The sequence below is a fragment of the Akebia trifoliata genome, chromosome 5, assembly GCF_017979445.1.
Source record: "Akebia trifoliata isolate Shusen 1 chromosome 5, ASM1797944v1, whole genome shotgun sequence".
In the NCBI taxonomy this organism is placed as follows: domain Eukaryota; kingdom Viridiplantae; phylum Streptophyta; class Magnoliopsida; order Ranunculales; family Lardizabalaceae; genus Akebia; species Akebia trifoliata.
Window position 1 is genome coordinate 10,069,830 of NC_141379.1, and position 22,985 is coordinate 10,092,814.

Below are 22,985 nucleotides of genomic sequence, written 5' to 3' on the forward strand. Positions count from 1 at the left end.
TAAAAAGAAGAATTTACAGAATATTTAACAAGATAAGCAAGAATAATGAATTTGAAACTACATTAAATGGATGGACTTGCTCTGGCATTATTGAACTCTCTAAGGAGATTCTAGCCACTCATTGCAAGATTCATAATTGCAACAATTAATAAAAAGCAAAGATATGGGTGAAGAAGATGAAGACGACGATGATCGATCCGAAATTCTCCTTTTATAGCTCTTCCAACAATTACCTAAACAATGAGTGGTTCCTCTTGATGTTCTCACTACACTCAAGATCTCACTCAAAGGAAAATTGCAGAGAATTACAAAGAGGAGAAATCAAAACTTAGAGAAGAAGAGAGCAAGGAGAAGGACCATTCTCTAAAATCAACCCTCAAATTTATAATGTTCGTATTCGGGTAATCGGGTTGACTTTTCGGATGATTCGCTTCAAACTACCCATTCAGTTACAACCACCGAAGCTTCTAGAAGCTTCTGTGAAAATCTCGAGGGCAAATTCCTCGAGATGACCGCGGCGCGGTCATGCCTAGCCGCGGCGCGGTGACGTGGCGCCCAAATCGATCGAGATTTTTCTGGATGCTTCCTTTCGGCTCGTGTATTGTAACCGTAATTGTTTCGCGATTTGTTAGCTTCCACGTGCGCTACAATTAACACTAATATATCATTAGCTCTATTAATTTGGATAAATAAAATAATTTTGCAATTATTTAAATGAACTAACATTTATGTAATGGTAATCTTAGTGCAATTGTGGTCCCAAAATTGAATAATTGGGACCTTATTAGTTTTACTTCCATACAAATGTCTAATGTTTGGGGTAAGAATGCTTTATCCCTAAATAAATGTCAATTGATACTACATTGAAAAATAGGAGAAAAAATAAGATATGCATTAGGGGTCAGATAAGAACCCATGGAATGCTAGATTCAGAAACATGTCAACATAGATGGTTCACCCCGTTTATGAAATGATGAGTATGAGACCCACATTCCATTTGGCATACCTTGTCTTCATCCAATGTGCTGAACTTGTGGACCACCCCTCAAGCGAAAATCCAAAACTTACACATGTTTAGAGTTCCTAACCATTTTTCTGATATTGTTTTAGGATCGGTGCGAACTATTATCGAACATATATCTTTGGCATTTTTGATCAACAGATTGCCAATTTCTGTCTGTAATTAATACAGGGGAGAGTCTAATACATGAACGCTATGAAACAAAGACTACTTTGAAGAATATGCCATGTCAGACACCGTATCATATTTAAGTATCAAATACATGTCGGTATGCTTTAAAACACATCTCAATAACTAATATTTTATTTTCAGTTATTATATACATATTGTTTAATGTAGGTGCTAATAGAAAATACGTTCCCTCTATATTGAACTACAACTCTTTATCAGAATCATCTGCATATGCGATAAATTCTAGTGATGTGCCAACCTATCGGGTTTGTGGATAGTGTGTCTAGTTAAGTAGCATGGAAGTTTAGAAATTTTCCCAAGCATCAAGCACATAGTATTTTCTCTATAGTATCAACAACAATTAAGACAATTTCTTTTCTTTTTTCATTTTTTAAGAGTTATATTAGAAAAAAGGGGGATTAGAGACCCCCATTATACAAGGATAAACAGAATTTGAGAGAATAAAACCATCACCTCAAAACATTGAATCCACAAACTTTTTATAAGATTAGAAGTATCCTTTTAATAATTGCCTCCCAACTACAAAAAAAGGTTAACAAAAAAATGTCCAGATGGTTTTTCTTTGTAATCATTGAAATCTAAGGACCCAAAACAGGAGCTTTGCATTCAAGATAGAGATCTTGGTATCGAAGCCACACAATGGGAACAGCATAAAGTGTCAAAGTCATGCTGAAGAGAACGATCATGAAATGATATACCATCTCAAAATCAAGTAGTCAAGATACGGGACCATGAGCTTTTGTTTGCAAAAAAACTACTCATTATTGCAAAAGACTCCCAAACAATAACTTAACCAAAGATCGATAGCTAGAAAAGGAAATTCAACTCATAGGTAAAAAGAAGTCCACTCTATCCAATTAGAAAAAAAAATAAAAAAATCCAAATGAAAATTCCTAAAACATTATAAATCCTAAGATTACCTATCGGGTGAGGCTGATAATCACCCATAAAAAATTACTCATATTGCATTGCAAAAGACTCACACCTAAAAGCAATTTAACCACCTTATAATTCAAATCAAACTAATAATTATTAATTTCCTAATTCCAACTTTTCTTCTATAACTAAAATGGGTCCTAAGACGTTGAGATCTTTCTAAAACTAATAATTCCACCTTATAATTACAACTTATATATTTGATCATAACTTGCTCCATCCAAGTCCAAATTGTGTAATTAGTCACGTTGAAAAGCTAATAGAATAAACTTTCCAATATGCCAAAAGATAAGCATTTAAAAACCTATTGAACAAAAAAACAATGGATGTAAATAAAGTGACGAGATCATAATTTCAGACAACTCAACCTATGGCCAATCAACCTTGAGTTTGACCCAAAGGTGGAAAGGTGAAACCCAATATTAGGCACTTATTACCATTGAAACATAGATATCCTCCCCAATTGGACTCCCAACTCATTAAAACATAGATATTTGAAGGATGATTAGGATTGACCAATTAATGAAAATTGCAAAAAAAATAAAAAAAAAATAAGGCACTCTCATTCTTAGCACACCTCTATTTTTTTTCTTTTCTTTGCTAAGTAGACAAGGGATTTTATGATATAGATAGATATGAGTGTGTGGGCGTGGGTGGGTGTGTATGTGTGTGGAGGGGGGGGGGGGGGTTGGGACAAATTCAAGACAAGAAAGCAAACATCAGATGAAAACATATTCAACAAATGTGGAGACAGCAGATTAAAGCCACGACAAAAGATGAAGTAAAAGTAAAGGAGAAGAACTTACAACCTCTTCAGCTTGAAGTTTCTCTGCCCATCCATTCAAAGTATATGGATCATTCACAACTATACAAATTACGGAATTGATACCTTTGGCTTGGAATTTATCAATATTGTTCTTGTAACTCGGTACATGTTGTGTTGAACAAACACCAGTGTATGCACCCTATAAAATGACAAATGCAAGCATACATAAATAAAATTACACAAAGAAAGAAAACAATCATCAACAACTTTGCTTAATGGGTCAACAAAAAATAAGGCCTTTTTCTTCATGAATAATAAAAAAATATAAAAAAGAAGACCTTATGAAAACATTGAAAATTTGAGAAAGAAAACAACCAACTGAATTACATCCAATTAAAAAACAAAGACAAAACATTAATGATTCCTTAAATTCTCAATTATAACATTAGTTGATATTGACATAAATCAACAGACACCCATCAACAATAGCTAATAAAATCAAATTCACAAAATCAAATCTAATAGATAATAATACCCAAATATTTTCCAGTCCTATGAAACCATAGATGAAAACAAAACATTAAAATGGAAAGTAGATTGATTTTCATCTCTGCTCGTGGGAAGTGCAAAATAAATTCTTTTCACACCCCTAAAATGGTGTGTTCCAAATCTGGATAGTAGGAAGATGACTCATAATAATTCTACAACAATAACAACAAAACCTTATCCCAAAGATATAAAGAATCATGTTATTCAATGTAAAGAAAATTTAAAAATAAAAACAAGTTCATATACACATAATGAAGAAGGGGTTAAAAAAAAAAAGATACCTTCAACAAAACTCCCCTCCTTTGAGTTCAAAAAGGATCCCCTTGGATGGATTGTAAGGTTTCAGGTGTTATGAGACGATCCACATATAAAACCAGATGATCACCCATTCCCTCAACAAAATTCCCCTCCTTTGAGTCAAAAAATTTCTCTTTTTGACCTCTAATAATAAAAAGATAGATAAGATGAATGCTTTAAAACCCCTATTATAGAAAACTCAAATTCTTCGTTCCAGTAGTTCTGTTAAACCAGAAATTAAAATCAACAAACAGCAACAACAAAAAGCCTAAGAAAATACTTCAAATCCATTATAAAACTTCCAATATATCTAATTTGATTCTTTCAAACCCTAAAATACCCAAAATTTTAACAAAAAATTTAATTTTTTTCTCCTTTCAAAATAAGAAAAGCTCCACAACTATACAAAGATTTTAAAAAAAATGTAAAAATAAAAAACAAAACACAACTCAATCGTGAATATCAAACCCAATAAATCCACTATTTCGCTGAAAATCAGAGCTAATCGAATGAATCCTTCTAGAGAAACAATCACAGAAAGAGATTCAAAGGAAAAAATTTGAAAATTTCATCAAATCATCTAATGTACCTTAAACGCTCTTCTTCGATCGCGTGGTTGGTCTTCGTTTTGAGCTTCAAAGAAAGAACTCAACGATGCTTTGAAGCCCGTCAAATGCGAAGAGTTCAATATATACTGAAACATGAGAGAGAGAGAGAGAGCTTACCTTGCAATCCAGCTTGTCGAAGTAATCTCACAACCACTCACAGATGAGAGAAAATGGGAGAGAATGACAGAGAAGAAGGAATGAGGGGGAAAATGAGGGAGGGAAAAGGATTTTCACGACTCTCTTTTGCGAGTCAAATTTCGGTCCATAAGGTAGTATATTTTAGTGGCAGATTTTTTTTTTTTGCTGCCATTTCTAAATAAATTGAGTGGAGAGTTATGCATGAGTCCTTGTAACGGCGGAAAAAATTATCGGCTGCAAAAAATATACCATACTACAGCTAAAATAGACATCCGTTGCTATAAACTGACGCTATAGATAAAAAATTATATATAAATTTTTTTTTTTGATTTTTTTAGTGACGGATTCATTAATCCGCTACTATATTAAATTTTTTAAAAAAAATTTGATAAAGACAATTCACTAAATCGAAGTATTTATATAAAAAAATTTGATTTTTTAATGGCGGATATATTAATCCGCTGCTATATTTAATTTTTTAAAAAATTGATAAAGAAAACTCAATAAACTGAAAAAAAGATTGATTTTTTTTAGTGGCGGATACATTAATCCGTTGCTGAATTCAATTTTAAAAAAAAAATTGATAAAGAGAACTCTCTAAATCGAACTTTTTTCATTAAAAAATGATTTTTTTAGTGGTAGATATAGTTTTTCGCTTATAAATGTACTGAATAAATAGAAATTACTTAGGGTGAATTTTGGTGCGTATGCGTAGGTCCCTATAGCGGCGGATACAATTATCCACTATAAAAAATGCACCTATAGAGGCAGATAAAATTTTCCGCTGCAACAAATGATACCTATAGAGGCGGATAAAATTATCCGCTGTTATAAACCGTTGCTGTAGATAAAAAATGTTGTAGTGATTTCAAACCTCGACCCCAATTGTATACTATCAGGATTCATCTTTAAAAGACAATAGATTACCTAGAAAACCCATCTTCTCAACTTTCATTAAAATACATGTTAAATACAACCTGTCTTCGCAACTTGCATTTAACCAATGTCATGTTCATAGTTTGAAACTAGGGATATAGTATGTTCTCTTCCATTTAAATCCTAAAAGAGGCGTTTTTTTTCATATGAGAGTTTGAGGGGATCAAATTTTCAAAAGATTACATAGTTTACGAAATCCCTTCTCCGAAAAACAAGAAACCCTTCTCAACCGATAAAATGCGAAGTCCAAAAAGAAGAAAATTTACAGAAACCTCTACAGAGGACCAAGCATAAAAAACAACTACCTACACGTCAAACATTTCTTAGTTGATACACGTCATCACCATTATTTTTGCACTGGAGTGTTTGTAGATACGTGATCCTCGATTACGAGTACCATGTCTACTAAGAATTGGAGTCGCCACCATTCATATTGTAAGTGGGTGTGAATGGTCACCCGATGTCTATTTTTAGAAAAACATCATTTTTGGCACGTAGTGACTCTCGATGGATAAAGTACCGATCCACCTCGAGATCGGGGTAAGCGGCTCGATTGGAGAAAAGGGAAGGTGTTAGGCACAATTTTCTTCCCGTCAAGTGGCAGTAACCTCAACTCAACTCAGTTGAATTTTTGGATAAAAAACTTAAATAAAATGAAGTGCCACGTGTCGACAACATGTGCCCTAAGTAGTGATTTATTTTTGGCTTGATTATATGATCATTCCATTGATGGAATGATCCTTATAAATCTTTGCCTCATATGTGATTTTAAAAAAAAGTGTTGGCTATGGTTACGGACCCATTCTCATGAGTTGAGAAGGATTCGAGCTCCGATTGCCTAAAAAACAGTTTAGGGATAAAATCGATTTTATTTTAAAATGGATTACAACCCTTATACTTTTGATTGAATCGAAATTCAATCTACCGGAGATAAATGAGGGAAATCATTGCATTTTAAAGGCTTTCTAAAATAAAAATAAAGAGAGGAGAGGGATAATAGAAGAGGGATGAGGAGAGGGTAGAGAGATAGAGAGGGGGGTGGTTTCTTTTGAACCCACCTTGAAGCTTCTCTTTTCTTCTTTCCTTCTTCTTATATGTCTTATTGAGTCCTTAGTGATTTAGGAAAATATCTACCTTTTTTTTTTGTTTTGTATAATTGAAAGAGTAAAGAAGAGTTGATGAGAGAATTGAGATGTAGTATATTTTTTTATTATTGTGAGACTTGTGGAGAGAAAGTTGGGGAGTGAGAATTAGTAAGACTTGGTAACCATTTTTGGAAGGGGAAGGGGGGTATTTATAGATGTTTGGAAGATATTTTAGGGGTATAATGGGGTGAAAGATTGAGAAGAAATAGAATGGTTAGGGATTGAATGTGAGGGGTATGTAATTTTGAGTGGATAAGAGGGTAATTATGTAATGAAAGAATGAGTGGTGTTTGGATCCAAATAGTTTAGATCTTATCCAAACCATTTGGGTATAGTGTTTGGTGAGATGTGATTATAGGTGCTTAAAAAGGTAGTTGATTGATTGAGTGGTGTTTGGTTTAAGAGAATGGAGGGTGTAAGATAGTGGTTGAGTGTTTGGTGAGTTGAGGGGAATGAATTTTAATTAGTTTTTGGGAGGGTGAGGGAGATGATGACATGTGGCAAGATGTGTGGAGATTAGAGGTTTAGATGAATTGATGGGAGATAATTAGTATTTGATTTGAGAGGATGAGTGTATGTTTAGGTTGTAGAGATAGGTTTATAGGGAATGATGATGGTAGATTAGGGGGAGATATGATAATGGTAGGTTAGGGGAAGTGTGGGTTGGAGGTGTTTGATTTGAGAGAATGGAGGTTTATAAGAAGTGATGAGGGTAGGTTAGGGGAAGGTGTGGATTGATGTGATTTTTTAGAGAAAAGGTGATTTGGGTAGTTAATTATTTAGAGAAATGTGATGGGGTGGGTGGTTTGATGAGGAAGATGAGAAGGGGTGATGACATGTGTCACCTTTTGATGATTAAATAGTAATTGGTTGATGTGGGTTGTGGGTTAAATATGAATTGGATATAGGTTTAGGCTTAGAGGTATTGGGCTTGGGTTTTAGGAATTGGTTGGGATCATTTTGGATTGGATTTTGAGAGGGTGGATATGTTTTAGGTTTTTAGATGATATGGGATTTGATTTATGTTAGGGGATAATGCAAGAAATACATTTTAGGTGACTTGCGGGTTCGTGGGCCTTAGATGGACTTAGGTTTTTTCAGATTTGGAAATTGAGCGGTAAAGGTAGAGGAAGTGATAGGTATCCCAAGTCTCATTTTAATTTTATCCATTTTTTTTTTTTTTTTTGAGGTTTTGAAATTATTGGATTAATCAAAACGCCACGTGTTGGCAAATCGGGCTTTTTAGGCCCGTTGGTGAACTTTATCGAAAATTTGACATTTTTAGTTTTGAAAGCGGAGCGGTGAATATTGGGAAAGCGTAGGGTAGGCTGAGTCCTTTTGGTGGGCTCCCTAAATCATTAGGAAGTCGTAGGGGCCTTTGTTCGATCAAAATGTCACTTTTCAATGACTTGGGCCCTTAAGGCCCGTTGGCCCATTTATTTGAAAAATTAGTATTTTTGGATCCTTTCAAGTAGGACTCGTTCAAATTGGGGTGTCTACAGTGTTAATTAGAGAAAATATTAAGATTTATACTCTCATTTTTATCAAAATCAATAAAATCATATGCTATCTTATTTCACAAATCATGAGGTAGTTTCACGAAATTTATTGTCGACAAGAGAAACTTGTAGAACCCTAAATCTAAGGGTCAAAAAATCACCTTAACAAGGACAACCACCCTACCCCACCTCACCTCAGGGCATAAAATGGGTTGGACTTAATTCAAAATCCGAGTGACCCAAAACTCAAATATAACAAGTTTCGATCTTGGGGTAGATCCAAATAAAAAGAATGGTAAATGATTCCAATATGGTTTAATGTCCCTTGGTCCAAAATTATCCAATTTGATGCGACTGACCTGAATCTATGATTCTCATAGTCCGTGGATGATTCTAATATGAACTGCAACTCAACCCGATCCGACGGGTTCAAATGTTGTGTTATTTAGCATGATCTGATTCGGATCCGGGTTTGTATCCGAGTTTTTCTATCCGGATCTGACTATGGATATAATTAGATCAGACACTGATCCGACCCATTTATGCCCGCACACACTACACAGACACCCCATGACATCCACAAATCTGCAAAGCGACTCCGACAACACCTCCCAAAACCCTCGTAAGTCTCTCTCTCGTCTTTGTTGCATTCTCTCTCCTAGGGTTTCAATTTTCAATACATTTTATTGTATTTTTAGGGTTCTTATCGTTTTTTTTTTTCTGGGATTGATGCCTCGTTTCAGCCAGTTGATCGAATCTCTCCTGCCAAAACAAACTACTGGTTTTATTATTTGGTTATGTTGGTTTAGGATCAGGAGGTTCGGTGTCGGTGTTTAGGGTTTAAAGTTCTGAAAGTTTTGAAGAAATATCAGGTCTATTTATATCACCATTTTTTCCCTCATAAGAAGATCTTTCTCGTTATCTTCATAAAAATGGCGAACCTAAGAGGCTCATTTAGGACATCAGATTAATGAAAGTTATTGCTTTTAATTATCTTAAAACCTGTTCGGACAATGTTTGCTTTTTTAATTTTTTTAATTATTCGGTTCTGAAAGTGTGGATGTCTGTTATGCAACAATTCTCTCTTCCGTTTCTATCATTTGTGTTTTGTTTATAGTCACAGTGATGGTTTTCTTAAAATTCAAAATTGGGTATTTTAAGTCTATAATTCTATTTTGGGGATTTTTTTTTCTGGGTACGCTATGTCCGAATTTCCAATTTCTAATAATACTTAATGAGATTTTACTTATTAAAATCATTTTTTTGCTGTTGTTGTTGTTGTCTTAGTATTTAACTAAGAGCCTGGTCTCTAAAACCTTGGATGCTGCAAACTCTATGATGCTTGCCAATAATGAAAAATGCTGATATTTTGGCTAGTTTCAATTTTGTTCATCTGTTGTAGAAAATTTGTACCTAATTCATCGTTTTTGTAGAACTTAACTAAAATGAAAAGTGATTATCATTTCAGTTCTTGATATATATATGGGAAATGTTCAACACCCTACACTTTACCCTACGCTTTACCAAACGTGTTTTGTCCTACACGGGCTAGAAGTTTTGGAATGGGCTGATTTTTGGTGAGGATGATCTCTACGATTAGAAGATCCTCCTCACCAAAAATCAGCCCATTCCGAAATTTCTAGCCCCATGTTTACAAGTTGAAAAATCGTGGGCCGTCCATTTTTTGTAAACCATTTTTTATGGGGTTAGAAGTTTTGGAATGGGCTGATTTTTGGTGAGAATGATCTCCTCACCATAGAGATCATCCTCACCAAAAATCAGGTTATTCCAAAACTTCTAACCCATGTAAGACAAAACACGTTTGGTAAAGCGTAGGGTGGTGAACGGGACCCTATATATATATATTTTCGGGTAAGCTTTGTAAGGAATTCAAAGGGGTGTTTTTTGAGAATGTGTTAGTCAAATGGGAGTGGGTTTGTAACATTTCCATGGTTTAGTTTGTTGGGTTTGTTGTTTGCTATTGCGCTGGTCTCCTCGACCACTTTTTTTTGTAATAAAATTATACTTATAAAAAAAGTGATTAGAAATTTTATAAATTTTTTAACCCATCCAATAGTACTTTTGATGAATTGTTTGTCTAGACATGGGCTAAGGATATTTGGTGATTCAGTGTAGCTATGCAAGCACCAATGATGAGAATTGATACCATTGGTGGCACTTTATCGTTATCTCCAATTAGGGTATTATTTTGTGTTACTAAATGGGCACTCGTGTGTCGCACTTTTGGTTAGTTTGTTTACTTCCAATTTGTGATTTTATCATCCATCGTTCTAATGGCTCTCACGATCTACAAAAATAGAAAAATACACACCCATTTTTTAATCTATGTTATAGCTTCATCTGAGCTCTCGTGCTCTTTTCAATTACTTATCTTTCCACCCTTCCTACAAAATGATACTCATTTTATACAAGACTTGTTTGTGATATCATATGGCACCTCTTTTTGAATACTCAGGTGATACTTGGTGACTTGACATGGGAAGCAAAGGTCGCATGCCGCTTCCTCATTTTAGGCGACCTCTTCCGGGCCCTGGTATGATGCATCCTGACCCATTTGGTCCTGATATCCGCCCTCCACTAGGTGCGTATCCTCCTTTCGATATGTTGCCTCCTCCAGAACTTTTAGAACAAAAGCTTGCCATACAACATGTGGAGATGCAAAGACTGGCAACCGAGAACCAAAGGCTTGCAGCTACCCATGTGGCTTTGAGGCAAGAACTTGCTGCAGCCCAACATGAGTTACAGAGATTGCAAGCCCAAATGGGTGGCGTGAAGAGTGAGAAAGAACAACAAATGAGGGGCCTTATGGATAAGATATCTAAGATGGAAGTTGACTTGCAAGCCACAGAGACTGTTAAAATGGAGTTGCAGCAAGCACGAACTGATGCCCAGAGCTTGATTACTGCAAGACAAGAGTTGATCAGTAAAGTACAACAACTGACTCAGGATCTCCAGAGGACCCATACAGATGTCCAACAGATTCCTACTTTGATGTCTGAACTTGAGGGTCTTAGACAGGAATATCAACATTGCAGGTAATAGATTGCTGTGTCATGTAATGCTTTATGCTGTTCCCAATTGTTCGACCTGCTGTGTCGATGAAGATTCAATAAGGCTTTTTGGATTTTGCTTTTTCAGGGCTACTTATGACTATGAAAAGAAACTATACAATGATCACTACGAGTCACTTCAAGTGATGGAGAAAAACTATGTTTCTATGGTGAGAGAGGTAGAAAAGCTTCGTGCAGAGTTGGCTAATACTGCTAGCCTTGAAAGGAGAACTGGTAAGCACTATACTTGCAATCCTTACTTTTATTCTTTTTTGTTTTTATCTTTTTTCTGTTGAACTTTCTGTTTGTAAGTCTATCTCCTTGAACTTTATAATGTTGCATATATTAAAAAAATGCAGGGGCTCCATATAGTGGCACTGCTGGGTACAAGGAAAATGAGGCCATCGGGCATCATCCTGTGGGACAAAATGCTTATGAAGATCCTTATAGTATTCCTCAGGTGTTGCATCTATCTTGTGTTAATTTTGGCTGGATTTTAATTGCTTCAATCTTAGCAATCTTGTGTTCGTTTTTATTTCCAAAAGCAAAGAGAACATAAATTACACTATTTTCTTTTTGATAAATAAAATGTTTTGTTAATGGAGGACAAGATATATTTGAAAAGCAAAATAACAACAACTAACTTCTCTTACCACTCATAAGGTCCCACCTAAAAAGAAAAGCCTCAAACAAGAACGTTCTGAACTTCCTATTTTGCTTACACCAATGAAAAATAAAACCTAAAATACAAAATGTCTTCTTGAAGAGATTATTCCGTTCCGTTGAATATTCTTCCGTTCCTTCCCTACAAACAACAAATGGGGCGAGATTCCAAAGAATTTTCTCTCTACCAGACATGCCCAAGGGCTTCCAACTTTGGAAAACAAGAAGAATTGATAGGGAAACACCAACAGACATGAATCAGTGAGAGAACAAAAGACCACATAAAATGAGCAAACTCGCAATGCAAATGGTCCACTGATTCCCGTTGGATTTACACATGAAACAGATTCCACAGAGATAATTCACCTTCCTCTTAAGGTTATCTTTGGCCAAAGAAGCAGTCCACACAAAAAAAGAAACTCTGGACCGAATCTTGGGAAACCAAATTGCTTTGGTTGGGGATGAGATATCCCCATTACCCTTAAAAAATGATTAAAAAATTTCATTAAGAGCTTACTATCATGACTACCATTTTGAATCCTATAAAGGCCTGACGAGCTAGGCATATGAATGTAAAATGCTCATAAGGGCAGCAACCTTCTAAATCTATCAGTGATTGAAACCTCTCATGAATCCAAGATCCTAAGACAAATCTTCTCCATTATGAAGCAGGACAAGACGGTGCAATATATATATATATAATATATATATATATATATATATATATATATATATATATATATATATATATATATATATATTTTTTTTTTTTTTTTTGACATAGAAAACAACCTTGGAAAGCAACTTGCAGTGGGGTATCACTACACTATCGGTCTTCCAAAAAAAGAATACGGTTCCCTTTTCCCACTTTGTAATAGATTTGCTTGCTAAATTTCAATAATACTTTGCACACCCTTTCCACATTCTACAACCAAATGAAAATTTGGTTGGGCGGCTTTCACAACCCATTGGATCCTCCCCATAATTAGCTTCAAAGATTGCCTCTAAAAGCTGTTCCTTTTCGATCCAAATCTCCACAACTACTTTCCCAAAGAGCCTAGTTCATAAGCCTAAACTTTTCAGACCCCCCAAGCCCCCTTTTCTTCTTAGGCTAACAGCCGATCTTCCAATTGACCAAATGAAATTTTCGATTCCCTATATAGTTCCAAAGGAAATCCCTAACCATGTGCTCATGATTATGGTCAACTTACCACCTATAGAAAGATATCTAGCCTTCCAAGCACCCAACCTTTTCCTCATTCGTTCGATGATTGGGTCCCAAATGCTAGACACCTATAGGCAGCCCCAAGGTGATGACCCAGATAAAATAAGGGGACATTACCAACTTGACACCCTAGGAACTCTGCTCAAGCTTGAATGTTGGGGACTAAACTAACACTGAGAATCTTACTCTTCCTCAAAGAAATGACTCCTAATTTGCAACCCTGTCCTCAAAGAGTATGAAACTTGCACTACTGTTCTAAGAGAAATCTTTCCAAAGAGTGAGAGAGCACCTCTAGTTGTAGAATGACCGCCACTTCACCTCCATCCGCCTTCTTGGCTCGATGCATTCACCCGTGCTATGGGATGAACCTTGCTTTCATTTGAGACTTTTGAAGTATCTCTTTTATTTTCTCTTAAACTTGCCTTTCTTGTCTGGGAGGCTGTTTGAGGTCTGGGCTTAAATTTTGGAAACTTGTCAAGTATTCCTAACAGCCCTTCGGAACTCTGGAAGAAACTACTTAAAAGGAAAGAAAATGCACAACATAGAGTCTCAAGACGAAATAAATATAACAAAGACACCATCCCACCCTACCTTTCCATCAAATCATTCCATGTTTTTTTTTTTTTTTTGGATATATCATCCCATTTATTTGTAAGGTCATCAAACTAGTAATTCTGAATTCCTGAACAATGGCTGTCCTTGAGTATGAAAAACACTCCTACACCTTTGTCAACATCTCTTCAACATACATGTCCTTGTTATCAAAGATTCTTTGGTTCCTCTCATTTTACTCAGCCTAACACATAGTTGAAGGGAGCATGTTCCACATGATTCTTTTGGCATGAAGGCCTTGGATAAACATCCATCTGGTAATAGTACTCTTCTCAGAATTGACCACATGATGCCAAGGAATTTAAAACATTGCGAATGGTAATGAATGTGAATGTGAACCACAGCCTCATCCGATTCTTTATTCGAGCATACTAATTGATAAAAGAAGTTTGAAATATTCAAGATTGAAGAAACCATTATACGATGGATACTGCTTTACTTGCATTAATTGAACATCATTAACTTTGCTAGAGAGGCCTGCATGTCAATTCCATCATTGTAAAACTTTCCTGCTGTTACAGAAGCCCCATTGATATTGATCCCACAATTGAAAATAGTTCTTGCATGCTGTTTTATATTTTTATTACAGCTTAGTTTATCTAGTCCAGATATTTTCCAAACCTGGCTTTCCCCGCAATTTCATAGAGATTCAGCGATTGCTCTCCTCGTTGAGTATGTAATTACTTAATTGCTAGAACGTGCTCAATCTCGTCTTTCTTTTTGACTTGAAATTCTATTATCTCTGAAGGTGATGAAGTTTCAAGCACACCCACTTGGTAGGCAAACAAATTTACATTAGAATCGAGTTAAAGTCCCACTCATTCGGGAGTTGGATATGGTAAGGGCATTGTTGTTGACTATTGTCAGACATGAAATGATCCATATTGCTTCATCTTCAACTTCTTGTACATGCCAAAGGAAATCATTATTGTCTCGAGGCTCAAGTAAATGATAACTAGATCACTGTCTTTGAACACTTGCTCCCTTTTGATGTTCACGCCCTCTATATTTTTACTTGTTATTAGCCTATGTAGTTTTTGCCTTCACTTGAGTTTGAACGTCGTGCATATGCTCAATGAAGGAGGCTACATTGTTCTGATATTGCATTGGAATGTGCGATGACACTAAATTGAGAAATTATTTTGGTTTGTAGTAATACAATATCACGAAACGTGACTTCTCGTTTGAGGTATTATAGGTGAATTTGACACAAGTTACCGTCATTTCTTAAGCTTTCACTTCCTCTTCAATAGTATTCCTTAGAAGTTTTACAAGGCTACAACTAATTCCTTTGGTTTGTCTATCTATTTTCGTTTTCCTCTTCGAGATTTGTGGAACTAGTTACTCTGATCAAGATAATTGATTCCTCTAACTTTATGTCGGGTGGAAGGACCTCCTAAAAACACTGACGCTGAAGTTAGACAATGAAGAATATAATTCCTTTAACAAAAATTCAATAATAGCAAAACATTTTCTTGTAAAAATAATATTAAGAGGTCTATCTCTTTAGGCAGTTCTTTGCTTTACAGACCTTCTACCATTTTAATATGATTTTTCTTTTTGACAAGTAAAAAATGTTTCATTAAAAAGGGTGGTTGAGATGACTAGCCTAAGGAACAATATAAAAACCACATGGCAATAGTGCAGACTATGCAACAACAAGAAAACCTCGAAACCTGACAACCATAAGAGCCCCTAGCAAGTAGCAACCCACTCTCTTACCCAAACTCCTGCACCACAAATTTCTCAGCAACGACCCTTCTCCAAAGACTGTAATCTTCCACACTAAACTTCCATAGCCATTTTCTCTAATAGAATTGAATCCATCGACCCAAACCTTCTAATTCCCAGCTCACCTTGACTTTTTAGAGTACAAATCCTATGCTAACTCATCAAGTGATACTTTTCCTTCCCATCCTTGTCATGGCAAAAGATGTCTCAACATAACCTATCAAGCTTGATTTCCACACTTCTCGACATAGAGAACAAGAAAAGGAAATAGTTTGGAATGCTAGCTAATGCGCTTTTAATCAGTCATTTCCCCTCTTTGGACAGGTACTTGTCCATACAAGAACTGAGTCTCTTCCCAACCCTCTTGATGATCAAATCCCAATTATCTTAGCTAATGTAAGTTGCCCTCAAAGGTAACCACAAGTAGAAAGACAACAAGATCCCAACATGGAAACACCCTATACTGCAAAAATCTTATGCTTAAGCAGATTAATTGGAAAGCCTAAAATTGCTTCAAAGTAACACAAGATCCCATTGAGAAATCTAAATTGTTTCAACGAGAAAACCAAAGAACACAAGATTGTCATCTGCAAATTGAAGGTGAAAAATCAACGGTCCATTTGGCCCCACTCAAAAGCCAGAAAGATTACCATTGGTCATTGCCTTCAACAACATCCTACTCAACGCTTCAACTACTAAAATAAACAGGAACAACGATAGCGGATCTCCTGCCTTAAACCCCTCAAACTCTTAAAAAGATTGGCAGGAGACCCGTTGATTAGAATCGAGAAAGGAGTAGAAACACACTTCATAACCCATTTTATCTACTTTTCCCCAAAATCCATTCGACACAACAAATATCTCTGAAAGCTCCAGCTCATGTGATCATATGCTTTCTCCAAACTGATCTTCCACATTAAAGCTGATTCATTCGACTTGCTTCTAGATTTATTACATCCATTAGCAATGAGAACCCCATCTAAAATTTGCCTCCCCTTCACAAAAACCTTTACCCAATAATACCTTGGATCACTGATTTCATCTTCAGAGCCAATGACTTGCATAGAATCTTATGCACACTGACCTTACTGGGCTGAATAGTCTCAAATCTGATATCTCTTCCACACCAGATTTCTTGAGGGGTAAGGCCACAATTATTTGAAAAACTCGTTCATCACTGCCAAAAGGACTTCTTCAACCTTCTCCACGCATACCTTGAACGAAGTCATGGAAAACCCATTTGGACCAGAGCCTTATCTCTTCCCATCTCATTAATTGTTTGGAAAACTTCTTCCTCCTAAAAGGACCTTTCTAACCAACTTTTGTCATTCCAACAAGATCCTATCAAACTGACGAACATCGAGATTAGGACTCGCTTCAAATTCTTTCGAATACTAGCCCCTATAAAAGTCCATTCCATGTGTTTCTTCAGCTTCTGCAACCCTCCAAACCCTATCAATCTTAAGTTTTGAGTTAAAGTTCATTTGATTATGATAGGTAGTCATACGATGGAAAAAATATCGTGTTATTACGACCTTCCCTCCCATTTAATCCTTGATTTCAGCCTCTAGCTCACCTCCTCCATAGTCGCCGATCTTTGAAATTTGGCCTTAAGATTCACTCGCTTGGTTTTGTCCTCATCATTTACCTGTCTTGTTTCTTCCCTCCTATCCAAAGCATCAATCTCGGCCATCACCTCCTTTTTTATATCAATAAAACCAATTGTGTCCTTATTCCAATGAAAGATCCACGAGATGATCATTCCTATTGATGAACTCTCAAATCTTCGCATCCTTGAATTGATCCTTGTGGCCTCCATTTTCGCTTTTGGATACAAAATTTTCTTTGCAAAGGGTTACCACTCTATATGAACAGTTCCCATGTGCAGCCGAAATTTTAAGTGTCTGCATGTTGGTATCTGAGGCTCTTAAAACACATCGCTTGAAAGACCACTGTGGAGAATGAGAGTTACCATCGATTCAGTGCATCCATTACTTGGTTTTGAGCACATAATTTATGGGAAGGACGGATATATTCTTGGCCATTTAACATGACAATTTAGTTTTTTCCTGCTATGCAAGGTATTTGAGAGCCTTGTAGTCTCAGAACATTATAAAATTAGCTTGGGCAGCCTCATCAATATTTCATGTTACCCAGTTGGCACATGGAAGTTTCCATCAGATGTAGTGGGTCTTCATAAACTTTAGTTGGCATGACACGGGTACCTTGTGTTACTCTCATCTTATGGTGTTTTTTTGCATTTCATCAGCTTTGATCTATTGGTGATTGTGTCATTTGATTTGAAATATTGTGTCCAAGTAATAGATCCAAGGATTATATAAGTTAAATTACTTAAAATTAAACTTTGACACCTAGGTTCTTTCACAAATGGGCATTTAATAGTTTCCTTTTGTACGAGATGCTTGAAAGGATGAAAGACAGCCTAATGTTGGTTACCCTCTTAGATGAGTGAGCCAGGGTGCCTAATATGTACCTTGTTTTCATAGGTAAACTTCTTCTTTTGTCTCTTGGTGTAGGTCAGGAGTCAACTATTTGTTTTCCAATACTTGTTTTTTTATGCATCGACTTGCAAGTCAGTCTTGTGCATCTGAAAAACTAAATAAACAACTGTGAAATCTGAATAATCACGAGTTGGTGATTTAGTTGGTTCACCAAACAGATTGAATCTAGTTGGATGGGGATTGCCAAGTTGTCCTTAAAACTATTTTTTTATTAGTGAAAGATCTTTATTAAGAAGCGCGGTCGAGATGACCATGCAAAAAGATACAAAGAAACAGAGAAGCAATAGAAAAGCAGAATAGCAATAGTAGAGACAGATTACACCTCAGGCTTTTAGCAGATTGTCCTTGAAACTATTTGTGCTGCTTTTTTAGTAGAGGATTAATAAAGTGAAAAAAAAAAAAGACGAGACTAGGGTTTAGACCCATAGCTCAGTTGGTTTGACACATTGCAAAACAACTTTGAGATCGGGGGTTCAAGTCCAGCTTACCATCAAAGAGAGAGAGACTGAAGGAAAGAAAAGACGAGATTAACATACTTTGTATTTTGTAAAACAGGGACGTGTCCCACCTCCTGGGGCTGCTGCTCCTTATGGAGGAGGTCCAGCTGGTTCTGCCCCTGCGTGGACTGGATACGACGCAACTCCAGGTGCCCCTGCACGGGCTGGATCTGCTCCTTATGTTGGAGGTCCTGGTTATGATGCTTTGAGGGGGGCTTCTGGTTATGATGCAGCCATAGGACAAGGTTATGACACAACAAGAGGAGCCGGCTACAATGTACCTAGAGGAGGAGGAGGAGGAGGTCCTGTATATGATGCCTCTTCTAGAAGTGCCGGTGGACCTCAAGTACAGGTGTCAGCACCTGCAAACAGTGTACCTTATGGATCAGGAACACCACCTACTCGTGCTGGAGGAGGTGGTGGTGGGTACGAAGCCCCTCCTAGAGGTGGAAACCCTGTCCGAAGATGAGCTCTGTGATATTACAGCGGGATTGGTCTTCGACTTTGCTAATATCAAATTCTGACGATAGGCATCATTATCTTTCTTTTTTTCCTTTTACAAGCCTACCTGAGTTACACAAAGCTCTATTATGTATGTATTGTGGTGGTAATATTATAGGGAAACAGAAGAATTGCATTGTTTGGAGGAACACGTTTGATTAATGACTCACTCATGATTGGTCTACTTGATTTACATTTTCCAGTTTTGTTTTGTAAAATTTTCAACTTAAAACAATGGAGATGCTAGTGGTTACCGGTTTTTATGTGCTAACCTGTGATATCAATTAGGTTCATGAGTACCATTGCTCATAATGTTGAGGGGATGGTTTGATTGCAGAGTTTTTTAGCATCATCTATAGGTAGGCGTGCTTGTAAAATACTTTTTATTGTGCGTGCAAACCTTCCGTTACCCTTGAAACTGTTACCTACTTAAACAAAGTGGCTTAAACAAAGTGGGGAATGAATCTGTTGTTTGCAAGTCTACAGGAATTCACCACCAAAATGTATCTTGCACGATCACCTCAATCAAAGGCCATACCATTTGGTTGTTTGCACCTCATTGTAATGTATAGTAGGGGTGCAACTTGGTTCGGTTTAGGGTCAAGAACCAACTTAGGTCGGTTCCATTAAATGAGAATCGGTACCGAATCAAATCAACCCAAACCGAATTAAGGTCGGTTTAGTTTGGTTCAATGGGTTGCAAATATATTAAAAACCTAATTGAATCAACATATTTTTATTTTTAATAAAAAAATATGAATATGAAATCTCATCATTAATCTAGCCATCAATAAAAAAAAATCATTAATGTATTCATTCAAAAAACAAAAGTCAAATAGTTTTTCTAGCAATTAAAGAAAGTCATTAATCCATTCAGAAAAAAAATGTCATTAATCTATTTATAAAAAATGAGTATAATTTATTAAATAGATTAATACTATTTAGTTATAATTTTACTAATATAAGGATTTGGTTCTCCGTTTGATTTGATTCTATACAAGGCATGAACCAAGAATCAAATCAAATTGATCAGTTCTCTATTTTGTTAATCTGCAATTGAATTGAAGTACTTTATAAATCGAATCAAACCAATCCAAAGCTCTCGATTTGATTTGATTTGATTTATGGTTCGAATCGGACCAAGTTGTACTCATATAGTGTCTGTATTTAGCTTTCCAAACGAGAAGCAAACTATAATCCAAGGTAGGAAAATTTTGGAGTGACATTAAAATTTACATGGTTTCACACGTTGCTGATGTGTGTAAGGAATCATAGAGGCTTATCATTGAGATACGAGTGAAATGCATCTACGGTTATGTGCGCACCTCAGCGTTACTAATGTGTGAAACGATGTAAATTTTACTGATAGTACACTGTTGGTAAGGGGGGCTTAAGACTATAAAAATGCCACTTGACGCATCAGGGTCCAAAGGAGAGCAACTTCAACCGAATTTGAACTAATAAAGGAATTTTAACTAGTATTTTTAAATTACAGAGAGATCTTTATACAAGAGAGCTGCTACTGGCACCCCGACTTTTACTTATTACATTCAAATTTCTTAAATTATTTCACACCCCACAATTAAAGATTAAAACACACTCTTCAACCATTCAACAATTTCGCTAAAATTATAATCTCAACCTTACAAAACATTATAACACACGTTCAAACAATTTCGGTAGTTGTATCAACTTTAGATTATGCTCATATAACATCCTAAACCTGAAAAATAGAAATCTAGAAAGGAAAAAAGAAAATGTGAGAGCTTCCATTGGCACCCCAACTTTTACTTATGCGCCACCATTCACTTACCATCTTTATTTTTAAATGGGGTTTAATAAGTAGAAGATAAAGTGCCAATAGCAACTCTCTTGTATAATTTCGAACTATCTATATCTATCTATACAAAAAAAACACAACTGAATTGATACAATTGTGAGATACAACCCTTTGTGTAGGACTCACTTTAACCACTTTATTAATTTTTTTTCTTTATCTCTTCAACTTTATTTTTACATTTTAACTTAAATATATTCCCTCTTTTACCCATTTTAATTTATTTTATTATTATTATTTTTTATCTTTTATCTTTTTAACCTCAAAATTCTTTAATAATGCATTTCTAATTTTTTTTTTTTCACTTTTTATGCCATTAACTCTCCTATCAAAGTATAGTTTTGTGAAACTTATTTTATTTGTTTTACATTTTACTTTTATAACTTTACTATATTTTCTTTTTTATCTCTTTAACCTACTTTATTATTTTTTCATATTTTACCCCTTTAATCTTAAAATTTTTCAATAGTGCCCAAAATACAATTAGATTTGACTCAAATCCACTAATTTTGTGTTGTATTAAAATTGTCACCACCTATTCCAACTTTATTGTTTTTTCATTTTTATCCTCTGAACTTGACTTTTATATAATAAAATACAAGTAAGTTGGAACAATTTGTGTAACACAAACGTCCAATAAACTATAGTATTGTGGGAGACGAATTCAAGTAGGACGAACCTCCTATCATCTATAGTTTTGTGGGTTAAACCTCGCATCAAGCTATATTGTCATGGGACCGGCTTTATTTTTTTTATTTTTCACCTCATCTAATTTTATTATATTTTCTTTAGTCTTTACATCCTCTAATTTTACTATATTTTCTCTTCTATCCATTTAATCTATTTTATTATTTTATTATTTTTTTATTCCTTTAATCTCAATTTTTTTAATAATACCTCTCCAATTCTAATTATTTTTCACTTTTACCCTTTAACCCAAAAAAGGATATTCCTTCTTTAACTTTACTATATTTTCTCTTTTACTCCTTTAATCCATTTTATTATTTTTCATCTTTTACCCCTTTAATATTATTTTTTTAAATAATATTTTTTTCATCAAGTTATAGTTTCTTTTAATCCACTTTATTTCATTTATTTTTCACGTCCCCTAATTTTACTATATTTTTTTCTTTACCCATTTAATCTTCATTTTTTTTATTATAATAACACTTTTCAAATTTTATTTTATTTTCACTTTTACCACCTTCACCCGAAAGAGGATGTCTATGTTGTAAGCACGAGTGAACTCTCTATATAATAAAATACAATGGGTAGGGCCTACTTGTGTGGGATAAATGTCCCATCAACTATAATTATATCACTTTAATGTTATTGCCTCCCCCCCCCCCTCCCCCCTTCAACTTTATTATTTTTGCACTCCTCATATTTGTCTTTTCCCTTTTTTAATAATATCCCTTTAACTTTATTATATTTCCTTTTTTATGCTTTCAATTGTAATATATTTTCAATAATTCTATGAGAAAATTTTAGTGTATATAATAAAATATAGCTATAAGGCCTACTTTATTACAGTTGTGTGGGGGGATAAATGTCCTCTCTAACTTTACTATCTTTTCTCTTTTATGCCTTCAACTACAATATATTTTCAATAATGCCACGAGAAAATTCTAGTTTATATATAATAAAATATAGTTGTAAGATCCACTTTGCTAAAATTGTGTATAGGATAAATATCCCATCTACACACATTTTGTGTGGGACAAACAATTTTGTAGGGCCTAGTTTATTTTCTTTACCAGTCACCTCCTTTAACTTGACTATATTTTCTTTTTTCACCAATTGAACTCACTTTATTAGTTTTCATCTTTTACCCCTTAACATAAATATTATTAAATAATACCCCTCAAACTTCTTTTTTTTTTTTTTCTCCCATTTTTAACTCCTTAACCCCAAAGAGGATGTCTTTACCCTAGGCACAACTGCATAGGCAAACTCTAGTCTCTATAATAAAACAAAATTGTGAGGCCCACTTTTGTGGAGGACAACTTCCATCCAATAGGATAAACATCTCATTCAACAATAATTTTTATAGAACCCACTTTATTGTCTTTCCTCTCCACTCTCTTTAAGTTAACTATATTTCTTCTTCAAGTCACTTTATTTATTTTTTTTCATCATTTACCTTTTTAACCCCCAAAAAATTAAAAGTCGTGTTGGAGTAATATAGAAATGTACATTATGGGAGACATTTATGATGTGGATGTGTGTTAGAACCATT

At 35.2% G+C, this 22,985-nt stretch overlaps 2 protein-coding genes across 10 annotated transcripts in view; one reads left to right on the top strand and one right to left on the bottom strand.

The window, feature by feature from the left end:
- LOC147401443 (uncharacterized) overlaps nucleotides 1–4,664 on the bottom strand; it is a 19,335-nt gene extending 14,671 nt beyond the window's left edge. For 2 of the 8 annotated variants that reach the window (XR_015178474.1, XR_015178472.1), the window contains exons 1-3: nucleotides 4,487–4,664; nucleotides 4,351–4,418; nucleotides 2,956–3,114 (exon numbers count right to left, since the gene is read on the bottom strand). Coding sequence is in view for 2 of the 8 variants with exons in the window: in XM_086442762.1 (XP_086298888.1) it covers nucleotides 2,956–3,114; nucleotides 4,351–4,464 (273 nt within the window). In the remaining 6 variants the exon portion in view is untranslated. Of the gene's footprint in view, nucleotides 1–2,955; nucleotides 3,115–3,745; nucleotides 4,318–4,350 lie in introns of those variants that run through there. The other 6 variants (XR_015178473.1, XR_015178475.1, XR_015178477.1 and 3 more) reach the window with 6 other exon arrangements.
- Nucleotides 4,665–8,561: 3,897 nt separating this feature from the next.
- Nucleotides 8,562–19,180, top strand: LOC147401444 (sarcolemmal membrane-associated protein). Of its 2 annotated transcripts, XM_086442765.1 has the most exons (6): nucleotides 8,692–8,709; nucleotides 8,831–8,959; nucleotides 10,564–11,143; nucleotides 11,247–11,392; nucleotides 11,518–11,618; nucleotides 18,467–19,180. In XM_086442765.1, the coding sequence occupies exons 3-6, from the start codon at nucleotides 10,584–10,586 to the stop codon at nucleotides 18,875–18,877; spliced, it is 1,218 nt and encodes a 405-aa protein (XP_086298891.1). In that variant the 5' UTR covers nucleotides 8,692–8,709; nucleotides 8,831–8,959; nucleotides 10,564–10,583; the 3' UTR covers nucleotides 18,878–19,180. The 2 variants fall into 2 exon arrangements, with proteins under 2 accessions (XP_086298890.1, XP_086298891.1); XM_086442764.1 differs by lacking the exon at nucleotides 8,831–8,959 and having other exon boundaries at nucleotides 8,562–8,709.
- Nucleotides 19,181–22,985: the final 3,805 nt, after the last annotated feature.